We start from the raw sequence: 26,420 nt of genomic DNA, 5'->3' as shown, positions 1-26,420 counted from the left end.
TCTCTTCCTCTCCTCTTCTCTCCCAGGCCTTCTGCACTGCACTTGCCTCCCACTTCTCCACCAAAACTCCTCTCCTCACTGTCATCTACTCCCCTCCCCGCCCCACCCCTCTTCTCTTGCCTCCCTTGACCCCCTCAACTCCCCCTCCCCTCAGATTCTCTCCTCTTTCTCTCCCATTGCACAGGATGAGGTCTCTAGAGTAGTTTGCTCTATGAAAGTCTCGTCTAATCAGGTGCTTCCCTGCTCTTCCCGAACCATCAAGGACAACATCTACTCTCGCCCCTTCCTTGGCTGACCTCTGTAACCATTCCTTTGCCACTGGTTCTTTCCCGCAAACCCTCAAGCACTCTCTTGTGCACCCTCTCCTAAAAAAGCTGTCTGCAGACCCTTCATGCCCGGCTAACTAGAACTCATGTTATGTTATGTTATTTTGCATTTATATAGCGCCTTATATAGCATTGGTATGGCCTGAAGGCGCTGGTAGGTTGAACGCCCTTGGGAACCGAAGTTCAGATCAGTAGAGAGAGTAGTGAGAGTCAAAAGGTGCGTGTGGGCACTGGGTTTGTGTGCAGCTCGTGCAGTAATCGTGTAATAACTGCTTCTTAGGGGTAGGTGTGGTGGTTGAGAGGTCAGGAGAATGTGTTTGTTCTGGCAGGAATTATCCAGAATGGATGTGGCTGCGTTAGGCCTGAGGAGAACGCCTGGCTGGGGGGTGTAATACCAGCAGTGTTTACTTAGAATGATGTGGAGTTAGCGGCGGATGTTGGTATGAGAACAGTTATACCGAATGGTGTCATAGTAGCTCTGTGTTCAAGTTGAGTGGTGATGTAAAGGAGAGAGTAAGCGTGGCAGTCAGATATGATGGGTTATATGCTCTTTCAAACATTCTCTGCATTCCAAACCATACTATATACGTCATGCAATTCTATGCGCTCCAGTCTGTTCCGTGCATTCCTATCCACTCCATGCACCCCACTCTGGTCTATACACTGGTCCCCTCCACGTATTCATGTATTCCAGCCCGCCCCGCGCGCTGTATCCACCCCGCACGTTCCAGTCCGCCCCACGCATGCACTATTGATCGCCCCACGCATGCACTCTTGTCTGCCCCACGCATGCACTCTTGTCTGCCCCACGCAAGCACTCTTGTCTGCCCCACGCATGCACTCTTGACTGCCCCACGCAAGCACTCTTGACTGCCCCACGCTCTACTCATTCAGCAGCTCTACGTACTCATCCATTCTACGCACTCATCAGTACTGGATGCAATCTGTGCTCGTTCGTTCTACGTACTCGTCCACTCTACGCAACGCGTTCGTTCACTCTGGGCACTCGTTCGCTCCAGGCACTCGTTCGCTCCAGGTACTCATCTGCTTTATGCCTGACCGCGTACTATGCATTCACCTGTTTTACGCACTCAGCCCCTCTATGCACTCATCCCCTCTATGCACTCATCCCCTCTATGCACTCGTCCGCTCTGCGCGCGCTTCCCCTCTGCGCGCGCGTCCCCTCTGCGCGCTCGTCCCCTCTGCGCGCTCGTCCCCTCTGCGCGCTCGTCCCCTCTGCGCGCTCGTCCCCTCTGCGCGCTCGTCCCCTCTGCGCGCTCACCCCCTCTACGCACTCATGTGCTCCACGCACTCATCCCCTCTCCGCATTCATCCGCTTTAGGCACTCGTGGTTTTCACGCAATCAACAGCAATATCCTGTTCTATATATTCATCTCTATGCTCATCTGTTCTATACCTTCATATGTTCTGTACACTCATCCTCTCCATGTATTCATACGTTCCATACACTCATCCGCTCCGTACACCCATCCGCTCCATGCACTCAGGCGCTCCGTACACTCAGACGCTCCGTACACTCAGGCGCTCCGTACACTCAGGCGCTCCGTACACTCAGGCGCTCCATACACTCATTCGTTCTATACATTCGCCAGGTCTGTACATTCATCTGCTCCGGCGATCTACAGACTGTCTGCACTTCCCTATTCATCCGCTATCTACACTCATGCGTTTTACATGCTCATCCGCTCCACATACTCGTCTGTTCTACACACACATCCGGTTTATGCTCATCCGTTCTGTACGTTCATCTGGCTTACACACTCCTGCGTTCTACTCGCTTCTCTGTATTTACTACACGCACGTCCGCTCTACACACTCATCCGCTCATCATGTTCATCCATTCTTTACACTCATCTGATCTACATATTCATTTGATTTCCACACTCATTTGAACTATATAGTTATCTGTTCTTCCACTCATGCATTCTTCTAGTCAGCGCATTCATCTGTTCTACCTGCTTCATCCATTCTAACTAATTCATCCACGCCATTCACTTTGCTCATTCCTCATGCCTTTTGTCCATTTCAGGAATTTAAATCTCGTTACTGTTTCCGTATGATTTACTTCTTATTAACCATTTCACTGCTTTGATCTAATTTATTTGTTTAATTCTGTTTGTCCTTCTAGTTTATATTAGGGGTTGTTAGCTGTCAATTTCTTGCATCAGGTGGTTTGTTGTATTGGAGTCATTGAGTTGCTGTTAGTCTGCCTGGGTTGGTTTTAGGGGAAGAGCCAGGTTTTCAGCAGTTTGCGGAAAGACGTTAAATCCTCAGTTAGGCGGATGTGGGGTGGGAGAGAGTTCCATAGCGTGGGGCCAAGGCGGAAAATGATGATCCGCTTAACCTGACTGAGTTTGTCTTTGGTATGACTAGGAGGTCGGCTGAGCTTGATCTTAGGGTACGAGGGGGGTGATAGGGTTTTAGCTCGTTTTGAAGATATTGAGGTCCAGTTTTATGCAGTGCTCGATGGGAGATGCATAAGGTTTTGAAGGTCACCCTTCGGGCTACTGGAAGTCAGTGCAGCATCTTAAGGGCCGGGGAGATGTGGTCTCTTGGGCCGAGCGCAAGTAACAATTTGTCTGCTGCATTTTGTGTCCTTTGGGGTTTATTCAGTTAGTACGCGTGGACACCGAGGTATAGGGGTTTGCGTAGTCCAGTCTTGATATAACGATTGATTGGACCGCGGAGAGTCTGTTGGGAAAGGAGAGATATGGAAAGATGCGCCTAAGGGTTTTAAGGTGGTAGTGGCAGGACTATGAAACGTTGTTGACTTGGCGCAAGAGTGTTAGGTCAGAGTCAAGGGTGCATCCAAGATTTTTTCACTGAGTTGGAGGGGGTCGGTGAGTTGCCCATGGCGGATGGCCAGGGTAGCGGGTGTGGAAGAAGTTCTGAGTTGCCACATACCATGATTTCTGTTTTGGAGGGATTTCACAAGAGGTGGCTTTGGGACATCCAGAGTTCTATGTCCAGGAGGCAGGATGCCAGGTCAGGTCGGGAGTTGGGTTTTGAGTTCAGGAGTTTTAGAATTAGTTGAGTGTTGTCGGCGTAGTTGTAGCACAGGATGTTGTGTGAACGAATTATTGGTGGGAGGGTGATCAAGTAGAGATTGAATAGGAGGGCAGATAGGCATGCTCCTTGTGGGACTCCCGTGTCGACTGGTCGGGCTTGGGAGGTATAGGTGGAGAGTATCGTTATTTGGTACCTATCTTTGAGGAATGAAGCTATCCATTTAAGAGCGGTTCCACGGATTCCTAGGGACTGGAGGCGGTCTAGGAGGATTGAGTGATTGATTGTGTCAAAGGCGGCGGACAGGTCAAGAAGGATTAGAGCGGCGCTTCCCGCGGAGCCTGCTCTCATTTTAAGGTCATCCCAGATTGAGGTTAGGGTGGTTTCAGTTCCGTGACGGGCTCTGAAACCTGATTGTGCGGGATCTAGGAGGTTGTTGGCTTCGACAAAGGCATTTAGTTGGGAGTAGGCGGTTCGGTCAATGAGTTTGGCAAGGAATCTGGTGTTTGAGATGGGGCGGTAGTTTTTTGGCTCGAGAGGGTCGAGCAAAGGTTTTTTAATTAGAGGTTCGACATGAACCATTTTGAATGCGTCGGGAAAGATACCAGAGGATAGGATCTTGCGTGTTCTCCTGCGCAGGTGGAGGTGAACATTTCTTTGAGGGTTGTGGCTGGGCAAGGGTCCAGCGGAGAGCCAGATGATTTGCGGGCAGATAGAAGTTTGAGAAATTGCTCTGGAGATATTGGACTGAAGGATTCGAACGTTGGTTGCGTAGTGGTCGCAGCCGATGGGCTGGACAGTATGGGAGGAGTATTGTCTGGTGGATGTAAAAGAGCTAGTTTGGTGGCTAGAGTATTTGTTCTTTCAAGAGCCGTGTTGTAAAAGTGGAGGGAGAGTGAGTCGCACAGTGATTGTGAGGGGGTCGGGATGGTCGTGGTGCAAGCCGGTTTGGTGAATTCGGAAATGATTTTGTGGAGTTCTTTGCTTGGATTTTTGCAGTTTAGGATTCGGGAGTTGTAGTGCGCTTTTTTTGCTTTCCAGATTTTGGCCTTGTACTGATAGAGGTGTCGGGTCATGGAGAGGTTGATCATCCCCCAACTGACCCACCACACGGAATCGGCTAGCTGCCTCCACAGCCAACAGTCTGGCTTCAGAGCATCCATAGGCACGGACACTGATCTCCTGACCACCCGTGAAGACCTTCTCTTAAACCTGGACTCTAACGCTCCCTCTGTTCTGATCCTTCTCAATCTTTTTTCTGCCTTTGACACAGTCAATCATGCCATCCTCATAACTCGTCTCTGTGATACCCTAGGCATCATGGACCGGGCACTAGCGTGGCTGACCTCCTTCCTTTCAAACCGACCCAAGTGGAATTGGGCCCTTGCCTTACCTCCACCTCACTCTCTACCCGTGGCGTCCCTCAGGACTCTATCCTATCGCCATGGCTCTTTAACATCTACCCTGCCCCCCTGGCCCACTTGAACTCCTCCTTCTCTCCTCACTCCCAGTGTTATGTGATGACACTTAGCTTTCCTTTAAGCTTCCATCCTCTACCTCCTCCCCTTCCTCTCTCATACCCAACTGCCTGACTACTATTAAGGCGTGGTGCTCTGCTACCGATCTCTGCCTTAATGCCAGTAAGTCAGAGATCCTTCTCATTGGGACACCTGCTTTCTGTTTTCCCCTACACTCTCTGGCAACCCCCCTTGGGTCCCGTCCCCTCACCCTCTGCACATGATGGACCTTGCTAAGTAGTCCCACTTTCAGCTCCACCTCCTCAGAGGCATTCTCCCTTTCCTCACAATTAACTTAGAGAGACCAGAGGCAATATTTTCTACGACCACTAGTGAACAGCCCTCTACAAAAGAACACTTTTTTAACAATACACAATTCTCCATTTCCTCACCTTCTGCAAAAACTCAAGTTCTCCAGAGGTCTGGTTCTTTCTAGGCTGGACTACTGCAACAGCCTCTTCCTCAACCTGCCTCTTAGTTCCCTTCACCCTCTTCAACTTATTCATAATAGGGTTGCGAGACGTATCCTTGGTCTCAAACCCAGGGACCGCATCTCTCCAGCCATAACGTCTCTACACTGACACGCGGTGACCGCAAGGATCACGTTCAAGACCCTTTCCATCATCCGCAAGGCTGTCTGGGGCCTGGGACCTTTCTACATCCAGCTTTCTCTCCCTAAATACCTCCCTGCTAGAGTTCTTCAGCCCTCTAGCTTCAACTCTCTGCAGGTCAGACGCTTCTCCAAGCAGAGAATGGGAGGAAAATCCCTTTCCTCTGCAGGAACCTCCCTCTGGAATGGCCTCCCTGCCCCCTTCAAACTTGAACCGGATCTTTGTGATTAAGTTCGCAATGATTTGTGAGAGCACCACTAAAATGCTGGAAATAATGTGTTGACAATCCATGACTGAGTTAGTGAAATCATTTTTTGCTACAACATTCTATCTTTATTGTGATAATGATACATTTTCGTCACCTTTCAGGCAATTTTGTACCATGGGTGAGATCACGAGTGGTGATTGTTAACCTCAACAATAAAAGGATTGGAGGTGTTTATGAATTTGTCTTGCGTAGTATTTATATGAACTACATCTGCGATGCATGGATGGGTCAAACCTTTTGCTCATAAATGTGAATAACTGTTACAGAACTGCTGCTGGGAACTCGGTGTTTTTGTTGCTGGAGGAAAGAATAAGGCATACTAGCAACCATAGGTTGCTGAGGGACTATCACCTTAGTAGGTCCTTCTAAATACTTTAATTCAAGACCCCTACCTTTTCCGAGGTTTCCTTCTTCCTTTTTTTGCACAAGGGATTGATATATTGGTCACCCACACTGAGAGGATACTTCTTGGTAGCCTCGAGGCTCCCCATGGTGTGCCTCCATTCGCGGACCTATTTTTCTTGACTGAATCTAATATGGCAGAAAGCCAAACATTTGGCTACTCCCTAGAACAAACTGCTGACATTATAAGAGGACCCTCCATTTTTGATCCTAGCGAAACCAATACCGGCATAACTCAAACTACATGCAGTGAAGACTTGCTCAAACTCAAGAAGAGTTTCTGTACGGAACTGCATGGCCATTTCCTACGGGAATACTTACGTGCAGATACTATCTCAGCAGGACTAATTGTCAGGAATGAGCCTTGTCGCTTCCTCACAGACAAGGAATATACTACTAAATTCAGTCACATTGCAATTAAGTGCAGTAGAGATTTGATGATCCTGACAATCACGACAGCCCAACGTCTTAGTGTTGAGGTACAAAAAGAACTAGACATTGAAGAGAAAAAGTTCTTAGACAATCAAGCAATTACTAATGCTATTGATAAACTAAGGGAAACCAATAAACTTTTTAATGATTTCAAGACATCCACAAATACGAAAAAAAAAACAAAAACTAAATAAAGACATCCAGGAATTCAAACTTGAAAAGATCTTTCCATACACAACTGCTGAATTCGCAGAGGCTGCTAAAAAACAACAAACCACTCAAAACAAGGGACGACGCCGCTGGGTATCATTTTCTAACTCCAGTAGCAGCGGCTCGGATGACCAACAGCGACCTAACCAACCACAACAACCTTTGTTTCCGAATTACCAACCCCTACATCTGCCCCCTTTTTTAGGCAGAGGAGGGCAAGGAATTCCTTAATGGGGTCAGCCATGGTTTCCCCAATACAATCCGCCCCGTGCCACCAAACTCGAGGCAGAAGACGGCAGACACGTTGACAACAGACTCTAATGACATACCCATTTTCAATTTAGCTAAAATCACTCTGACTGCACCACAAACTTCAATCCTTTCCAAAGGCCTCTCATTTGAGCCGTCCCAAACAACTGATTGGTTTCTAACTGAAACCGAAATGCGTCGTTTCTTTAGAACCTTACGCCTGAAGGCCTTCTTTGATGATATCCCAGTAGAACCACAGGATATAGACTCTGGTCTCCATATCCTTTCTACTTTTAGGCCTCAAGATAATGAAACGCCAAAGGAAATCATCACGTTCGAAAAATGCATTATGAAGGAGCTGGGCAAAATGCAAGGAGACACCACCTATCTCAAGCACAACTTGTCCAAGGCAGAACAGAGGGCACTAGCCGAGCTCTCCAAAATGCCAAACATTGTGATCAAACCGGCTGATAAAGGCGGAGGAATTGTGATCATGACTAATGATCAATATTGCACCATGGTTAACCAATTGCTTCAAGACCATGAAAGCTACACGAAAATAACAAAAGATAACGAGTGAAATTAAATCTGAGATAGCAGACATGGCCCAATATGCCTATGATAGGCAATGGATTAGTGATAAAGAACGGCAATTCCTAACCACGAGCCAGGGTAGGACCCCCTCCATAAACGCCTTACCCAAAATTCATAACAATTCGGTTACCCCACCAGGTAGACCTATTGTATCTGGATGTGGGTCAGTTTTGGAACCAGCGTGAAAATTCATTGATGTCTTCCTAAAACCTTTAAGCATTGAAACAGCAACCTATTTATGTGACACCATACACACTATTCAAGTTTTTGAAAAACTTCCCTTTGACCCTCAAACACATAGACTGGTGACAATGGACATTAAATCCCTGTATACAAGTATTCCGCAAGATCAGGCCATTGAATGTATACATCAAACAGTCACTCATCATGATCAACAACGCAGAGTACCACACAATTTCATTCTGGAACTCATGACTCTAGCTTTATGCAAAAACTTCTTTGAATTTGACGGGCAATTCTATATGCAGACCAAAGGAACAGCGATGGGCGCTACATTTGCCCCTAGCCTTGCAATATTGTTCATGTCTACTTTCGAGACAAACCACATTTTATGAGATAAGAACACCTACCAATCCTGCATTTCACACGGGAAACGATATATTGATGATATCGTTTTCATTTGGAATGGCCCTGAATCAGAACTCAATCTTTTCCTAAACTGGCTTAAAAATGTTGACAACAACATCTAGTTTACCATGGAAAACAGCAACCAGAAATCTGCTTCCTCGATCTTAAAATCAGGCACTAAGATGGCATCTTGAAATGCAGTGTGTACCGGAAGACTACTGCACGGAACACCCTCATGCACTTTTCAAGCAATCACCCATGCCACCTGCGTGAAAACTTACCATACGGCCAGTTCCTCAGAATAAGGAGGAACTGTACCAATCTAGCAGACTTTTACCAACAAGCTGAGGACCTCACAAACAGTCTGCTTGATAGAGGGTACCCCAAAAAATTGATTTCCAACTCAAGGAAACGAGCTAGATTCACAGACAGGGACACTCTTCTATCCAATAACACCACTCGGGAACACCCTGACTCTAACAAAATAACTTGTGTGATTACACACGGTCCCCACACCTTTCGGATTAAGAAATTAATTCACAAATACTGGCCCATTGTATGACTAAGTTTGCCAGACTTCCCAATGCCATGGTTTGCTTTTAAAAGGGCAAAAAACATCCGTGATACTCTGGTACACTCGAAATTCAAAAAACCAGCACCCAGAACAGGACTCTGGGACCTCAGAACGACCATCGGACACTTCTCGTGTGGTTCGTGCTCAGTGTGCCAATTCACTTGTAAAATCAAAAACTTTAACATTGGTTCTAAGACCTGGCATCTTAACTTCATGACAAACTGCAAGACAAAACAAGCTGTCTATTGCATCGAATGCCCATGCGGCCTCAGGTATGTAGGCCAGACAAGCAGATCGGTGAACACTAGAATCTCTGAGCATCGTTCCTGCATTAGATGCAAAAACACATCTGCACCCCCTGTGAACCACTTTTTAGAAAAACACCACACCCCCAATGATATAAAGTGGTGGGTCTTGGATGTAGTCAAGGGATCTGCCAACATATCACGTAGTCTTCAACATAAAGAAGCAAGGTTGATCCATAGACTTTCCAGTCACGAGAATGGTTTAAATGAAGAATATGTCCCTTTAATCTAAAGCATCACGAATGAGCACCCCTCTCCCAACTTAAGGTCAGGGACAGTTGCATGTCTTAAATGGTGCTTGTGTCTTTCTGACTGGCCCCCTTAAGCACACCCTGGACCCTTTAAAGTATCCAGGCCCCCCTTCTTTGACAAATAGAAGAGGGACTAGTGCCCTGGGTTCATGTTTTCCGGCTACATTTTCTATTGCCGGTCAAGAAGCAATCTCTCAATATATGTTTTCATTTTATTGCGAATGAATGCCATGTTCGGCTTTAACAATTCATATGTCTCCCTATGACTCATAGTCACGCGGTTTGATGCCCAACTTTGCAGACGTAAATTACGCTCAATCCCGGGCTTCATCACAGACATCTGCATCCGCTGTGACAGCACATCACGTTCTCACTTTAAGCTGCTAATTGAGCATGAATACCAGAGGGATACATCCCCACAACATTGACTGCCTGACAGCCCCAACGCACTTATTGCTTGGCGCCTTTACTCCACCCATCAGGATAGGTGGTAGATGATCACGTTCCTCCTCTGGTTACCGCTCAAGCTTCGATGCTGGAGGGACACACCCCCACAGCACTGCTTGACAGACAGCCCTAGCTCGCCTATTGCATTGCGCCTCTTCTTCACCTATCAAGAAGGGCGTTCCAGGATCAGCTTTAGCCAATCAAGCTCCTGTTCTACGAGCCACACCCGCTGCAGTAACGGCGGAACTGCCTGCTCGTCGGTCATGACTCAGCATTCAGCCAGCTGAGACAGTTCGCTAAGCGTGCACTCGCGGCGACAGCGAAAGCGTTTTCACTGCTACGGAATACTCCACGAACTAATTCAAACTAAGGTACAAAATGGACCGCCTTCCCTCCCTGCGCTATTTTTTAACTCCTCTTTCTGCCAGAAACCCGTACCAAGTCCTCGCTTTTGAGGTCTTTAACACACAGAAAAAACGCAATCTTACTATAACGCTAGTATCACTGACTCTGCCTCCTTCCTTTTTTGTGTTTTGGGCTCTTTTAGTTTGTGCATCACCTCAACTACAATTGAAATTTACACCCTACATGTGGAGCAAGAGACACTTAGACACGATTTGTACTCATAAGAGGTATGTGAAAACTCGTTCATTTATCTCTGTTCAACATTTGAATTTTGGCACTTATGAGCTGCGAGAAAGACAGACCCATTGGTTTTCATTCTTGCCTCTTTCCGCCACAGGCAAATTGCCAACATAATAGCGGATGGTTGCGCCCTGTGGTCCTCGTGTTCCGAGCTGTGTCCCCTTTACTAGTGGAAGATCGCAATCCCAGCCCAAGTGGTTTTTCCTGACCCAGTCCATGCCCAGAATCAGGGTAAGGACCATGCTCCCACTAGGGTTTTTAATTATTGTTGCAAAATTATTAAGTAAATAACTCTATTTGGATTTGGACCTATGCCACATAAGATGAAAACATTCCTTAAAAATTGAACCTGTTTTGTGATACTCCTCCTCTCTTTGTCTGCCTTCACACAGGGACAAGTTTGACTTCCCCTTTTCTTCATGTTCTCGCCCTGAGGAAGGCTCTATTATAAATACACATGCCCAGCAGGGGGCTGATCCGAAACGTGATATGGATGTTTGAACCTTCTTCATTGACTGGAAAACTCTATTTCGGGACTCAATTGAAAGTCCTATTCCAAAATTAATGTTGAAACATTGTTCATGCACAAATAATTTTGTGCCTTTGTTTAAAAGTTTTCCTTTTCATCAAACACCGACACGTCGGCAGACCTGCATCTTTTTATTTATTAAAACAGTGGCACCTGTATATTGAAATGTGGGCCGCTTAAAGTTTCCCTCTAGTCGAGGCTATTTGGCCTCGCTTTGTTTGTTCTGTCCTTTTAGGCAGATCTGCATCTATTTATTTATTAAAGCAGCGGCACTTGTATACTGAAATTTGGGCCGTTGATAGTGTCCATCTAGTTGAGGGTACTTGGCCTCTTTATGTTTGCTTTGTTATTATGTATGGTTTTGTATTTGGTTCATTCATTCTGTGTATTCATCTACTTGTAAAAAGTGCATTAATCTGTTGCTCTGTCAAATCTCCTTCTAATTTGTAGTTTTGCCTTTAATTGTTTTACCTTTACTTTATAATGCACCTCAAACCTTTTGTATTTATAAACCCAATCCTTTTGAAAATACAAAATAAATTATTTTGTCAAAATAAGGAATGTTTTCAGAGTATAAATACTGTGGCTAAACACCATTTGTGATTCCCTTGCTTTAGGTTACACTACTAACATTGTTTAAACAAATCATTTTTTAGAGAAAAACTTTTTGCACTTCAGCTGAGTGGATATCTTTGGCATATAGATATTTCTTACATTAGTCCCAATCCACCTCATGCTCTAAGGGACGACCTTGACATATCTTTTGTATAAGGAGGAAAGAATTGCCCAGTGCAGGGAAAATCAAATAGGCTCGGTGAAAACCATTGTTATGGGAGATTTCTATCTCCAGCTTGAACCTCTTGAAAACATGCTGGGACTTACGGAGGAGGAGGATGATAAATGGGGTATAGATGAGCTGGTGGCGATACGCTATGCGGAGGTGGCAGCCAGTGTGTTCCTGTCCATGGGTTTGAGGACGTGCGATGGCACACTTATGAATGATCACCTGGCCTCAACGACTTTTGGCTCCCATACCAAATGTAGCTTGATCGACTATATCCTGGTGAATGTTGAATCATGGAAATATCTCAAGGATTTTTGGGTGTTGAAAAGACCAGAGAGAAACCATGATCCTACAGAAGCCACTGTTTTGTGGAATTTATTTTTGTTGAGGGGAGATGAATCAGTGTGCGATCCGATTGAGAAAAAGGGTGAAACCAAACGTGTTATAAAATGGAGTCACCTTGACCTGGAATTAAGACTACCAGATATTCTCGCAACTCAAGAAGAAAACACAACATTAGAGAACTGCCTATGTGATATATACAACTGGATGAACTTGAATTACCTTAAACTCAACCCTGGAAAAAGGGAAATAATGATCATCACAAAAAACGGAGGAGACCATCATTTAATCCCTTGGCCAAGGGATTGCGGTACAACCCCAGCCCCATCGTCGATTATTAAAAAAAAAAAAAAAAAAAAAAAAAGGTGGGAGTACTGATGGACAACAAACTTACTCTAGAACCACAAGTAAACGCTGTAATTAAGAAATGCTTCTTTCTCCTGCGAGTGGTAAAAAAGATCCTACCTTTCCTGTGTCTCACCAACAAAACTCTCACCATTATCGCTCTCGTCATGTCCAGAGTAGACTATGCCAATAGCCTATATCTGGGTATGCTTGAATGACTTAAAAAAAAAAAAAAAAAAAACTACAGTGCATACAAAATGCAGCAGCCAGATTGCTCCTCAGACTATCCCGAAGAGAACACATCACTCCAAGCACTTAAAACATTACATTGGCAACCAGTAAACCAGCGGATCAAATTCAAATCAATGTGCATCACACACCAAGCAATCCATTATCAAGGCGCAGAGTTCCTGAGAGACAAATTAAGCCTACATCACCCAACAAGGACGCTCAGATCAAGCAGCGACATCCGCCTGGTACCAAAACCCTACAATAAAAGAACATTCGGAGGATCCTCTTTCATTCACCTAGCACCAAAAACCTGGAACGATCTACCAAAGAACATATGTAACATAACAAACCACCTATTAGTCAGAAAACGCCTCAAATCCTGGCTCTTCACCACATAACTAGAATAACGCTTACAGAGCCATACACACAGATGAAACAAGGAGGAATTAAGAAACCAACCCGGATCCCTGCCAAGGCATCGTCCATGAACAGAATCTAAGGAATCTGATCCAAGAGACACCAATTTAACAACTGATAGATATCATAGGACAATACCCTGGATTAAACACAAGCAAGAGCAGGATGTAAAGATAAGGACTACTTATTAATAGAACCATGGCCTTCAAATTACACGAGTGCCAAGAGACCAGATACGGAAATAGATAGCGAGGGAGTCGGCGACTGCTAATCTACAGCACCGATATCAGAGGGGAAGTCCGGACACACCCCATCCCATTACAAAAAGCTCAAACACAATACAGCTGGGAACGCGCTACGATTTATTCATAACAATTAGATCAACTAGCAAGGATTACACCTACCTACAAGACAACTACATACAAAGAACAAGATCTTTAAGAACTAGGATATATAACCCACTAACCCTATGCTCAAATCGCTGCATTCTTAACTCGCCCGAAAATCCACACAACCATCTTTTCGCCCAGCAAACCGCACGCACTTCACCACACCACAACAACAAACAAACGCATAAACTACACCAACAGCACATGAGGTCTTGCATCAGTCCGACATTCACACCAAAGCTCAGCGCACAGTGAAAATCGAACTGAAGCTGCCAACAACACATCACTTCTCTCACTTTCCTACTCCCTCTTTACCCGACCCCCTTCATGTTTTCGGATCCGCTTGAGCGCCTGGCGACCAATTCCATTGGTGATGGTGCGCGATACAAATACCTTTAACATTAACAGATATTTATGCTAGTATCTTGCCGTTAATTGAGGCCTTTCGTTCTAGTTATGTAAAGGATGTCAACCATATGTTAACTGTACATGAAGAGTTGGTTAGTGCACTAGGGGATTCCTTGAGTATGCCCCGGACCACCGCTGACATGAAGGCAGTGCGCACAATCCTTGGTACGATAGATAGTGAATGTGGCGCTGCTATAAAGGTGTTGATTGAGCTCGCAAAGGGGGTTAGTGATGGGGGTGAAAGGGGTTTGGCTGACTCCAGGGCCACATACCGTAAGCTGCTAATAAGGAAGAAAGCAGACTACTGAGATTCGCTATGGGAACATCTCCACACTTCTAAAATGGTGATTTATGGGGCTTTTGGCGTGGGGGGCAGGGAAACGTGGGAATCAACATTTTAATACAGAATGGTATCCCAGATGTAGTTTGGAAAGGCCACTATAGCAGTCTCTATGCAGGAAATAAATTGGCTCTGAGCATGACAGATGTTGCAATCCTGGGTGAGAACCAGGAAAAGGACCCAGCCCCATTAGTGCTGTCCATGAGCGATATATTCAAACAGCACTTATGTCATTGACATTGGGGAAAGCGCCTGGACCCGAAATGGTTCCAGTTGATTGGTACAGGCATGAAGAGGTAATCTGGACCCCTTATTTGTCAAAACTCTTCAATGCCCTGTTAACAGCCAATAAAGTCGCATACACATGGAATGGACCCAAGCTCTACTCATCCCCATTTTCAAGAAGGGAGAAAGGGAGTCTCCGGCCAACTATAGACCCATCTCTCTTCTTGATGCAGGAGGTAAGGTGTTCACAAAAGCGGTGTTGGGTTATCTGGACGCATGGAGTCAGGAGTCAGGGGTGTTGAATCATCTCCAGGCGGCCTTTCAGCATAATGTCAGTTCCATTGATGAAGTTTGAGGCTCTGTCTGATTATGGAAAAATATGCCACACTAAGTAAAATGAACGCCTACACGTTTGATAGTGTCCCTTGAGCAAGGTTGTGTCAGACATTGAAGATCTTGGGCCTGCCACCTGGTATATTGAGTGCAGTTCAGTCCCTTTATAATAACAATGAGGCAGTAATTAGGCATTCGTTGGACGGCCAAACATCTAATATAAAAAATGATGTTGGGGTCAGGGAAGGCTGTGTCCTTGCTCATAGCCTGTTTTTGTAATTTATTAACAAGGGTCCTTGACCTGTTACTAGTGGAACCAACCGATTCACCAATGTTGGCAAGTAAGAAAACTCCAATTCTCTTATTTGCCGATGATGCTGCCCTGCTCTCCCTCACCCTGAAGGGCATCTGGAGATAACTGGTTATTTTTTAGGACTTCTGCAAAGCAAATGGACTCTCAGTTTATGTGAATAAAACCCAGTTAATGGTGTTTAGCAAAAGTAGGAAAAGGAGTGAACGACGCTTCGAAAATAGATTGAGGGATGGCCGGATCAAGCAGGTCATTCTATACGATTATTTGGGGGTCAGAATGAAGGCTAGTTGCGCATGGACCATTCAGGTGAATCGGGCAGCACTTAAGCTCATTAGGTTCTGTGGGGCCGTGTTGAGAATCACTCATGATCTTGGGGCTGGTCCAGTGAGTGCTAGCTTGCAGATATATAAGTCCCAAGCTCGACCAGCGTCCCTTTAGGGGACGGGAACTTTGGGATATGTGTTACACTGGCATGCTCCATGTAGTGGAACAAGAATTCCTAAAAAAACATCTTGGGTCTGCCAGGAACGCTCCTAACGTGCCCGTTTTTTGGGATATAGGCCTACAGAGCATTGGGTTTATCTGTGGCCTGAGGCCAGTGTTCTTTTGGGTTTATCTCTGGTCTAATGGCAATTTAGATGTTCATAGAAAAGCAGTAAAAATGTTTTCTCTCAGCCGGGTGGCCTTGATCTACCATGGTTGGTGGTTATAAGAAAATAATGTACTATCACGGGTTGGGAATGTTATGGCTGCACCCTGAACGGATCCAAGAAACTTCAAGATTCAGTTGAAAAAGGCCTACAAAATAAGGTGGGAAAATGAGACCCGAACAATTCCACCAGTTTAGCCCCATACGTGGTAAGAAAGGAACGCTCTGGTTATGAACATTATACGGACAGGATGCAGCGGAAATTGATGAGCGCTATTTATGAAATTGCGCATCGGCATCCCGCCTCTTGCTAGTCTAAGGCATAACTGGAACCCGAATATCACAGCAGATTGGCCCTTCTGTCCAAATGTAGCTGAAAGCACAGAGCACTTTATCTTTTTTATGTCCGCAGTATTTGCACTTTAGAAATAAATATCTGATATCGCTTTCCAAACAGCTACGTATAAGAACTGTTATGGAGGCCTTTCATGTGTGTCTGGAGGGGGGAATGAGATAGCAACACATTGCATGGGGAATTATCTCTACCAGACTTGGAGGATGAGACTTAAGCCTATCACTTCTGGGAAGAAGGCTGTGCAAGCCTTGGATGGCTAATTGAGTGTGCTTTTACTGTTTTATGAATTGTATTAGTGAACTTCTTTTCTGTCACTGTTTTTATCTGTATTATCATTTACATTACAAACATCAATTGTCTTTGCTTCAGTGTAGAATTTTGTATGTGACTTTTATGATCTGTCGGATCGAAATAAAGTTATATGAAATTAATTATCTATATGCAGTGGAGATAACATATAGTTGCATTTTGCATATGGTTTTGGCTTTTCTTTGAAGATTAGTTGGTCCTGAGGAAGACATGAGGCATGTCGAACTAGCAAAGGCTGGACCCATACAACACAGAACAGCTTTTACACATTGGAGAGGAAGACAATCTTTCTACTGTGCCAGCTAGTTGAACATGTATGTTTTACTGGAGGATTCATGTTTCTAAGCGTATAATTGTTTAGAATGTGTCTTTATAATCAAACAGCTATTTATGTCTGACTAAATGATCCATATTTTAGATTATGCAATTGTTAAGAATGTGTTTTCGTAAACAAATGTTTCTATTTGCTGTGTTCTGTTGAGCATTGATTTGCACTTACATACTTTCTCCTTGAAAGTTAATGAATTTAGAATGTCTCAATAAGCACTGAGCACTTTCATGATTCTTCATATATTAAATACAACTTTTTTCGGAATTTTGCATCGTGCTACCTCCACTGAAATAAAATAATAGGATGGCTTGGGCGGCATCCATATTGAAGAATGAGATGAATTTCTCATACGACACCAACTTTTGAATCTTTGTAACTTATTTCCTGTAGGTGTCCACGAGTGAAGGGTATCACCTATCGAGTATATTGAATGTTTTAATTTAGTGGCATCTCAAGAGCAGGCTGTTTTCTCACTCTTTGTTTACAACACCTATTCCATGTGGGTGTTGCTGTGAATTCATTTTAGCCAGTGTTGACCCACAACTGAGATTTCTTTCAATTGGATGATGCTTGACATGGGCAGGGCCTGCCCTGGAGCATGTTTGTTTCTACTTTTATATCGGACCTCTTCCACCATACTCTTACTTTCAGAAGGCTTCAGGTCACATGCAATCTATTTTACTGATCCATATGCCCTCTTGAATGTGAGAAGCACCTGTTAAATTTGTTGGCAAACTGGCATCAGTGTAATGGTCCTATGGCTCAACAGATCCCCATCACCTGAGAAGTGAGGGAGAGCCTCGAATGATAGCCTTGAATGATGGATAGTGGAGGGGATTGCCATAGTCTCACCCTAAGAGATTTGTTTTCTGTACTACCCTGAGTCACACTAAGTCCATTGAGGGCAGAGCTCTGTATATAACCATGCTGAAGCAAAGCATCTTAGCCTGAAAAACCTTTCTTCCTTTACTACCGGACAGTAGACCTCTGAACAAACTAGCACAAATTCTTCCCTGGAGCTATGCACACTTGCAAGGAAACGGTGGAACAAGGGCAAAGCTGAAGCAGTGGGCATCCACAAGATGGTTTTCTAGATCTGCTTGCAACTTCTAAAAACTCCTGCTGAGTCTGTGTGCTTTGTAGGTGGCCCTAGACTTGCTATCCATGTGAGATGCCTTTGTGTTAAATTAGCTGGAGATGTTTACTTGCATGTTTCCAGAGCCCCCTCCCCACCATTCCACCACTTCTCATACACACTTGTACTCAAGGTAAGGATAGGAAGAGGGTGTTTGTTATTGTTAGTAACAATGCACTTATATAGTGCAGTCTGCCTGCAGGTGGTTTGGCGCTTTGTACACTGACATATTTATTCTGTCCATTGCATACATTTCTGTTACTGTAGAGACCAGATATTGTTTCTCTAAAGCAGGGAAGTGTTCTGCAACCCTACCCTCCTTTGCGTGGTTTGGCAGTCTTAGAAACCTGTTTACAGACCTCTGGATTTGTTGAACAATGGCCAGACTCCTCAGTCCTTTCAAGATTAAATTACTGTGCCAGTCTCCTATTTGCCCGTCCCAACTTTACCCCTAGACTAAAATACTCAACTTTGCAGTCTGCACACTTTTCAACTTTCCTTGCTTTACCTCTACCTCCTCTTCACATCACCAAATTGGCTGGCTATCCATGAAACAAAGGGCTAAGTAAAAACTTCTCATTCTATTCAAAACAGATTACAGACTTGCCCCCACCCTACCAGCTGCACATTTCCCTTCCTACTATCCCCTGCTTGTTACGATCATCCTCTGCCCACCTTCTTGCCACCACTCATGCCCCTGCACTCCTTCTCATTTCTGCCCTCTCCTTTTCCCCTAATCTGGAATGATCTTCCTCTACCTACATAGTACTACATCTCTAACACTATTTAAATACAACCTCAAACCCCTCATTCTTTCTGAAGAATCAATTTCTTAGCATGCCACACCACACCACACTGCTACATCACTCTGCCTTCCTGACTTACCCTTCAATTATAACCCTACTCCACTATCATCACCCTCCACCCTTAACTTGGCACTTTCTCCACCACACCGCTCCTATGTAATGTTTGTCCTGTACTCATCCCTGGTGCATGTTATCAACTTCCACTGCAATATCTGGTTATCAATTCATATTCTTGCACCCTATTGTAAAGGATGCACATCATCTGCCCTGTTGTATATACACATTTTCAGTTAGCATTTCTGTCCGAAGAATTTGCTGTCTTTTTATTCCCCGTTATTTTCCAAAGAAAACATTCACATTGAGCTAGAAGGAAGTCGGAACTACAGTACTAGAGACACTGCATATAATTACTTCCATGCATCTCACTAACACTGGCATTTAGGTGGAATATTACAATTCCTACCTGCTTATACAAATCCCAGGTTTCTTCTCGTGGAATCCTGTGGTCAAGACACACTCAGCTGGGTTAAAATACTATTTTATTGAAAGTTTCACCTTTTGTGGAAGTGGTTCTGGGGCATGAACACTTTGAACCTAGTGCCACTTCCCACGCCAAGCTACTGACCTCAAATAAAGTTGTTTTATTGAAAATTACGTCAGCACAGAGCCTCACACTAGGATGCTGCACACCAACGGCCTTTGAAATTCAAGCTTGGAAATTGACCAGAGTTAGGTCATCCAGACAGAATGAAGTGGACCTGAGACAGGTTCTCACTATCTTCATTATCTGTGGGGCTCTTTTCATCCTGTCCCCTCCATCTCCTGTAGGACCAGGCATTCTGGGTATGATGCAAGAAGGCAATAGTCACTTGTTAGAGCAACAGGAATTGTACCCCCTACAGTATACCACCTTCTGTTCTATGAGGAAGGGGTCTCCCAATCCTCCCATCTTTCCTGGACACTAAGAAGCCATCTCTTTTGGGAGTGCAGTCCATTCCAGAGTGTTCTGCCGTAGAGGGGAAGACAGGTTCCTCCAAGGCAAAGAGCTCTGTCCTCTAATCATACCCAGGAAACATTGGTTGTGGCTACTGTTAGTACTAAGGCCTGCCACTCTGAGAGCTGGACTGGAACCTCGACCTTGAGCCCTGGATTGGAACTACCAGAAGCCCAAGAGCAGCTGGAATTCTGTTTGCATAACTTCAACAAACCATGTACGACGTCCTTTGAGCCGACAGTACCCGCGCTGCTGCCTTTGAAACTCCATGACTTAGAATGGCTCGCCTGTATCTTCAAACCAGCTGGACATTGCAACATCCATCTCTGCCCCGGTTCAAACACTGGCTCAACACTGCAGAAACCCTAGACTTGCTGCTTCTTTGAGCATTGCTTTGAACCAACAGGACCTCATCTCAAACCTCGATTCGAACCCCTGGAAGCCATTGTATCACACATCATCTTGACCTTGCGATAATATAATCTCAAACCGACTCAACTGCAAACCTGTGCGTGTTCAACCCTTCGAACCACATTGCTTCAAACGCCTTATTGAACCACACAGAGCTCTCTCTCAAAACCAACTTGTTGCATGGATCAATGCATCACTGCATCTCTAACCTGGTTCAACATCAAGGACAGGGCAACAAAAAAAATCTTCTTTAAAAAAAATAATTGTTATTGATTGAGCGCGAGCCTAGCTTTGAGAAGCCACAGAGCCATTTACAGAGGCATACAACAATGCAGATCCACAGCAGAGCGCTTTTCAAAGGTAACAGAACAGGTATAGAGCGGGGCGGGCTGGTAGGATATAGAGGGGCACAGAGGAGGGGTACAGCTGTACAGGGTGGTGGGCAGGAGAGAGGATAGGCGCAGACCACATCTAGCGAGTCAGGTGATATGGGGGACATTGTGATGGCCTAGGTGTGAGGAGAGATTCCTTGAAGAGGTGGGTCTTGAGTCCCTTTCTGAGTTGTAGGAGCGTGGGGGCGAGTCTGATGCAGACGGGGAGGAGTTTCCATAGTACTTTGACAGTGTCAAACCACCCAATCTCAAGAACAAGGTACTGTTCAGAGGCCATGTCATCCTTGTCCACTTGCTAGTGACTTTTAAGCCCCTTTTTGCACATTATCTTGAACCAACATATCCTTTAATGTAACATTTCTGCTATTGCTCGTCTTATCAACCCTGTTCAAGTACACTCGGTGCTATTCTGCACAAGTACTGTACACGTTTTTTTTGGTCTCTTACAGTGGTGGGGTTTGACTTGTGTTTTCTATTAAGTTATTTGTATTCTTCCTTGTTTCATTAAAGCTTATATATTTTATAGAACCTTGATTGAATATTCTTTTATTTTGGAGTCTTTGTACCACTGCGGTTTAGGTTGCTACTTAGATCAATTCACACAATTCCTTGAGAGTGTCGCCTGAACTCAGCCCACGTTACCTCAAAGGGCGAGGGAAGCATACCTGTCGGGCTGTATATATGTGATCACTTCTGGTATAGTACTAGTGTGGGGGTTGAGTATGTTGTTTTTCCACTTCTTGTCCCTGTACTCCTGAAGAGCAGTAGTCATTTCGTCACATACACTCCCACTATTCACACAGATTAGGCGTTGAATTTTATTCAAAAAGAAGATGACAATCTAACTCTGTCCACTAAACTCCTCTAATGAATTAATACTAAATGGTGCATATTTTGTAAAGAGGTCCTGTTATCCCGAAAAACTGAGATCTCAGAGATGTCCAATGTCACAATGTACAATACCATTGTATAAATGACCACTTTCTTAAGCAAATGTCTTAAGCGTTTTTTCTGCAGTGTGGAATGTGAAATGCTGTCCCTCCTTGATCTTCACAAGCACTGGCCCTAATAGGAACCATCAAAGGCCAGTGGTACTTTGTCAGGATTACTAATCTGGGTACTTTGCTGGAGAGTGGCCACTTTCATCTAGTTCATGTGCTGATTGGTTACACATAGGTAACATTTGGCCAGCTTCATTCAGACCTAATCAAATCCATGTAAGTTTCTTGTTGAACAGCATATCCAGAGACAACCCGATCTTTAGAGATAACTATGTCGGTCCACCATAGGGAGATATCTACCCCATGAAGACCGAAGAGCAGCAGCTGGGATGAGAGGAAGAACCCTATCAAGCTAACTGATGGCACTCCTGACTGAACAAGCCCTTTTAATCTCTGTCCTAGTCTTCTTACTTACTGAATCTGACTAGACACTAGCCCAATCCCCTTCCACCAAGGCTTGTGCTTCAGACTCCAAGCTATCTCCTGCAAAATTTGCAGTACTGGCAATCATTTACAATTGGGCATGCTGTCAACATTCTTAACAAAGCCACTGTGAAATTCTGCCAATTCTGAGTGTGTTGACTCCCTTCAAACTTAGTTTGGCAGTTGAATATGTAAGCATTTGCATTGTCCTTTATTCATTTTATACTGATATATTTCTGTTGCTTCTACTAGGCCTGTTAAGTACCTTACCATGAAGGACAAAACCATTGGCGGGTTTGTGTTTGCTTTCTTCCATTTATTGTTACATATCTTGTAATAACCATCCATATTAGGATGCAGTAACCTGAGGTTATTTCTCTGTTGCCTTTAGGTTGGTGTGTTGCGTCAGCAGGTGAAAGACCTTGAAAAAGCCAAACAGAGCCTAGCTTCCGAATATGAACAGCAGCTGGCACAATTCCAACACGAGGTAAGTCTTTCTTATGGTCGGAGAGAAAATTGCTGCTGCATAGGTCTTTGTAATAGATCAGAATCATGAGACGGACAAGGAGGCATTGTCGTGCGCTGTTCTTTACCCACACAAACCTGTTCTTTCCCCAATCCTAAGACTATTGGATCTGTTCTACAAAGAAAATTCAAAAAGCTGCTTGTCAGGATGTCTTTGCAAACGAAACAAAGGATTGTCTTCCGTTCAGAACCCTCTACTACCCCGAGTCTGTCCCTACCACTTTAAACTAAAGCATAACCAGAACAAAAGTATACTCGAGCCATTGAATGAGCCTGGTCTGGCTCACCCCACCTTGCAGTCATATCTTGCACAGCCTGTCTTGTTTTATTCTCTTTCACCCCTCTTTGGCGTCTGGTCTTGCTTACTGTGATGGGCGGACCCTTGCCGTGCCTCGGGTCGCCCCGTACTCGCATCCACACGCACACACTCACTGAATAATGAGACATACGTCTGGGCTTTCCAAGGTCCCGGCGGCAACAGCCGCACGGACCGTCTTTATTCCAAACGCGCATGTGCGCCCAGAACGAGGCTCGCTCATGCGCATAATTTACTTAAAGACGTAACATCCCTTTTTTTTCTTTCAACAAAACAACACAACAAACAACAATTTTAACTTTCCCAAACGTGGGTTGCTGACCTGCACTGGTCGCCTGCTCAGTCTCCTGAGTCCAGGACATAGTCCTTGAAACGAACAGTCGGGTTGCGACTCTGTCGCACCGGATACCTACTGCCGCCCCTCGTGGTTGGTGGCGGAGTCCCTCCACTCGGTGGCAGGTCCATGGGAGTGTCTCTTTCGAGGATCTCGATACTGTCCTCTGGTGGAGAAACCTCCGCCAGCCCAACCTCTTGGGGCCAGACATCCACTTTTTTGAAGAATGAGCTATTGCGGGTAACTGTCCCCCTTTCGCTCGCCACAGTTACCATTGACCCTTTCACATGGGTTACTGTTCAGGGTTGTGGTTCGGACGGCAATGACAGCTTCGCTTCAGGACGGCGGTTCCAGACCAGCACGGAGCCTCCCACGGCGACCTCCTTATCTTGTAGGCCTCGCCTTTCACTTTCTCTCTCATTGTGGGCCTCTCTCTCCTGTCTTACTCGGTCATTGTCTATGACCCCCGGCTCACGGCTCTCAAATTCCGGGAGGAGTCCCCTCGGGCAGCGCCCGAACAAGGCTTCGGCGGGTGCGACTCCTGTCGACTGGTGAGGCGTTGTTCTGCACTCCCTGAGAAACTCAAAGAGGTTTCTCTTCAGTTCCCCTCTGCCGTTTGCTGCTATGTGGAACACCTTGTTAAGCGTCCTCATGAACCTCTCGGCTTCTCCGTTTGCTTGGGGCCAGAGCGGTGATACCTTTCTGTGCTAGATCCCCTTCTCCCTCATGTATTGCGCAAACAGGCAACCGGTGAACGGTGGCCCATTGTCTGAACATAGGATTTCCGGGAAGCCATGCGTGGCAAACAGCTTTTCCAAGGCCAGGATCGCATGGTCACTTGCTGTTGAGTTGACTAGTTCCACCTCCGGATACCTCGATCACTGGTCAACCACTGCCAAGAAGTACATGTCCCTCCCGGTTGACCCAAAATCGGCGTGGACCGTGCCCCACGGCCTGTCACTTCTCTCCATGGAGTTGATCAGAGGCGCTCTCTCAAGAGGGCTGGCTGCTTGGCACAGCAGGCACCTCTTCACGTGTGATTCTACCAGGCCCTGTAGGTCCGGAAACCATACTTTAGATCGCAGTCTCGCCTTCGTTTTTGCCACTCCCTGGTGACCTGTATGCGCCAGTCCAGGACTTGGGCCCTTATCGACTGAGGGACGACTATCTGTCGCCCACGTAGCAGCAGCGCATCATCTGAAATCGACAGTTCATCACAAACTTTCCATAGCGCCTGGAGGTCTTTCTTGGCTCTGTCTTCCCGCCTGGTGTTGTTCTGTAGTACATCTCTCCATTCCCCGCTGCGAATCGCGGCCTGGATGATTTTGAACACCTCATCATTCGCCGATTCCCGGGCCACGACATCCCTGGCCAGCGCCACCGGCATTGCACTTTCTACGATGTTGTGGATGAATTCTTGACACTCCACAAGTTCTCCCTGGCCTAGTCTTCTTTCCTTGTTTGGGTGGCGGGACAGGTAATCTGCCGGATTGTTCGTTCCTGGGTGGTACAGCAATTTGATGAGGGCGAGCATCCAGCGCTCAATCCGCGGAGGGGGCTTTGAGGATACACCTGCTAGGATAGGCAGAAGTGGCTTGTGGTCCGTCACGACGGTCACCGGCTTTCCGAGAATATACAGTCTAAAATGTCTACAGCCCCACAGGATCGCCAGAGCCTCTCTCTCGATCTGCGAGTAGCGTCTTTCGGTCTCCGTGAGGGCCTTGCTCGCATATGCAATGGGTAGCATGTCACCCCTGTCGTCCGCCTGCATGAGAACTGCCCCTAGACCCACCGGACTTGCATCTACGACGATCTCTGATTCCGCAGTGGGGTCAAAGTATGCCATCGTATCTTGGTCAGAGAGTGCTCTCTTGATTGCCAGAAATGCCTCTTGTTCTGTCTTGTCCCAGACCCAGGTGGTGTCATTCTTTGTCAGGGCCCGGAGGGGCTCAGAGAGAGATGGCAGCCCTTTAATGAACCTGCCGCAATAATTAACCATCCCCAGAAAGCTGCGTACCTCTGTAGGCGACTGGGGGGCGGCAGCCTCACGGATGTCCTTGATCTTTTCCGGACCTGGAGACACCCCACTCGCGTGGACGATGAATCCAAAGAACCCAATGAGGTCCTTGAAGAATTCACATTTTTCCCGATGCAGGGTGAGGCCTAGGTCTTTCAGTCTTTGTAGGGTTGCTTCCAATCGCATCATGTGCTCGGCGTGGGACGTGGCGAAAACAAGAATGTCGTCACTCATATTGAGCACTCCTTTAAGACCCGCCAAGGCACCCCTAATTGCATTTTGGAAGACCTCCGCGGCCGAGGACACGCCAAAACTGAGGCGCTTGAACTGGTACAGACCCTCATGCGTGGTGAAGGTGGTAATGTACCTAGAGTCCGGGTGCAGTTCAAGCTGGTGGTATCCTTCCCTCAGATCCAGCTTAGAGAATATCTTGGCCCCCTGCAGCTCGCCAATGATGTCATCTAGCATAGGTGTTATGTGGCGTTCTCACTTGATGGCCGTGTTCGGAAGCCGCATGTCTACGCAGATGTGGACTGCTCCAGGTTGTTTGGGCTTCGGCGCCATGACAATCGGCGAGACCCATGGAGTTGGCCCCTCAACTCTTTCGATAATGTCCATTTTGATGAGCGACTGAAGTTCCTCTTCAACTTGGGACCGGAGGTGGAATGGTATCCGACGGTGTTTAAGTGCCGTGGGCCGAATGGTCTTATCAATGTGCAGCCTCACTGGTTCCGCTTTCAGTTTGCCTATCCCCTGAAAGATATTGGAGAACTTATCTAGCAGCTGGTCGACGTCTCCTAGGTATACCTCCAGCGCGAAGTGCACAATGTCTAAAGCTTCCGAAGCGGCGCAGCTCAGCAAGGAATGCGGGCTGACGTCGGTGACGAAGAATCTTGTTTTAATGACTTTGGCCCCACGGGACACGGGCGACACAAACACCCCTCTGATAGGTAATTGGAGTGTCACCTCCAAACGTGAATATTTTGGCTCTTGACTTGTCCAGGGGTGGCGGGCCCGGGATGGCCTCGTAATGTTCTGTGGCCAGCACACACACCGTGGCCCCTGTGTCTATCAGCACTTGTGTGGGAGCACCCTGAATGTCTACGACACATGTCAGTTGTCTGCGTTTCTTTGCTCCCGTAGCCAGATTCGAGATGAAGAAGATCTCTTTGTCTTCCTCTTCCTCCTCTGCAATGTTGAGCCTCTGGGTGTCCTGCTACAGCGCGGCAACACTGCCTTGCCTCCTAAAACCGCCACCTGTCCTCGCTGGCCCTCTCTATGTGGTAACTGGGGCAGCAGCCCGACACATTCTGGCATAGT

At 46.0% G+C, this 26,420-nt stretch overlaps 1 protein-coding gene across 1 annotated transcript in view; it reads left to right on the top strand.

Moving 5' to 3' along the window:
* Positions 1–26,420, top strand: part of CEP63 (centrosomal protein 63) — a 1,157,239-nt gene that overhangs the window by 175,610 nt on the left and 955,209 nt on the right. The window contains exon 4 of the mRNA XM_069618054.1: positions 22,300–22,395. Within this exon, the coding sequence (XP_069474155.1) occupies positions 22,300–22,395 (96 nt within the window). The remainder of the gene's footprint in view (positions 1–22,299; positions 22,396–26,420) is intronic.

This window comes from Ambystoma mexicanum, chromosome 10 (genome assembly GCF_040938575.1).
Source record: "Ambystoma mexicanum isolate Mex_15411 chromosome 10, UKY_AmexF1_1, whole genome shotgun sequence".
Classification (NCBI taxonomy): Eukaryota; Metazoa; Chordata; class Amphibia; order Caudata; family Ambystomatidae; genus Ambystoma; species Ambystoma mexicanum.
Note: the sequence above shows the minus strand (reverse complement) of the source record. Positions and strands in the feature narration are given on the sequence as shown.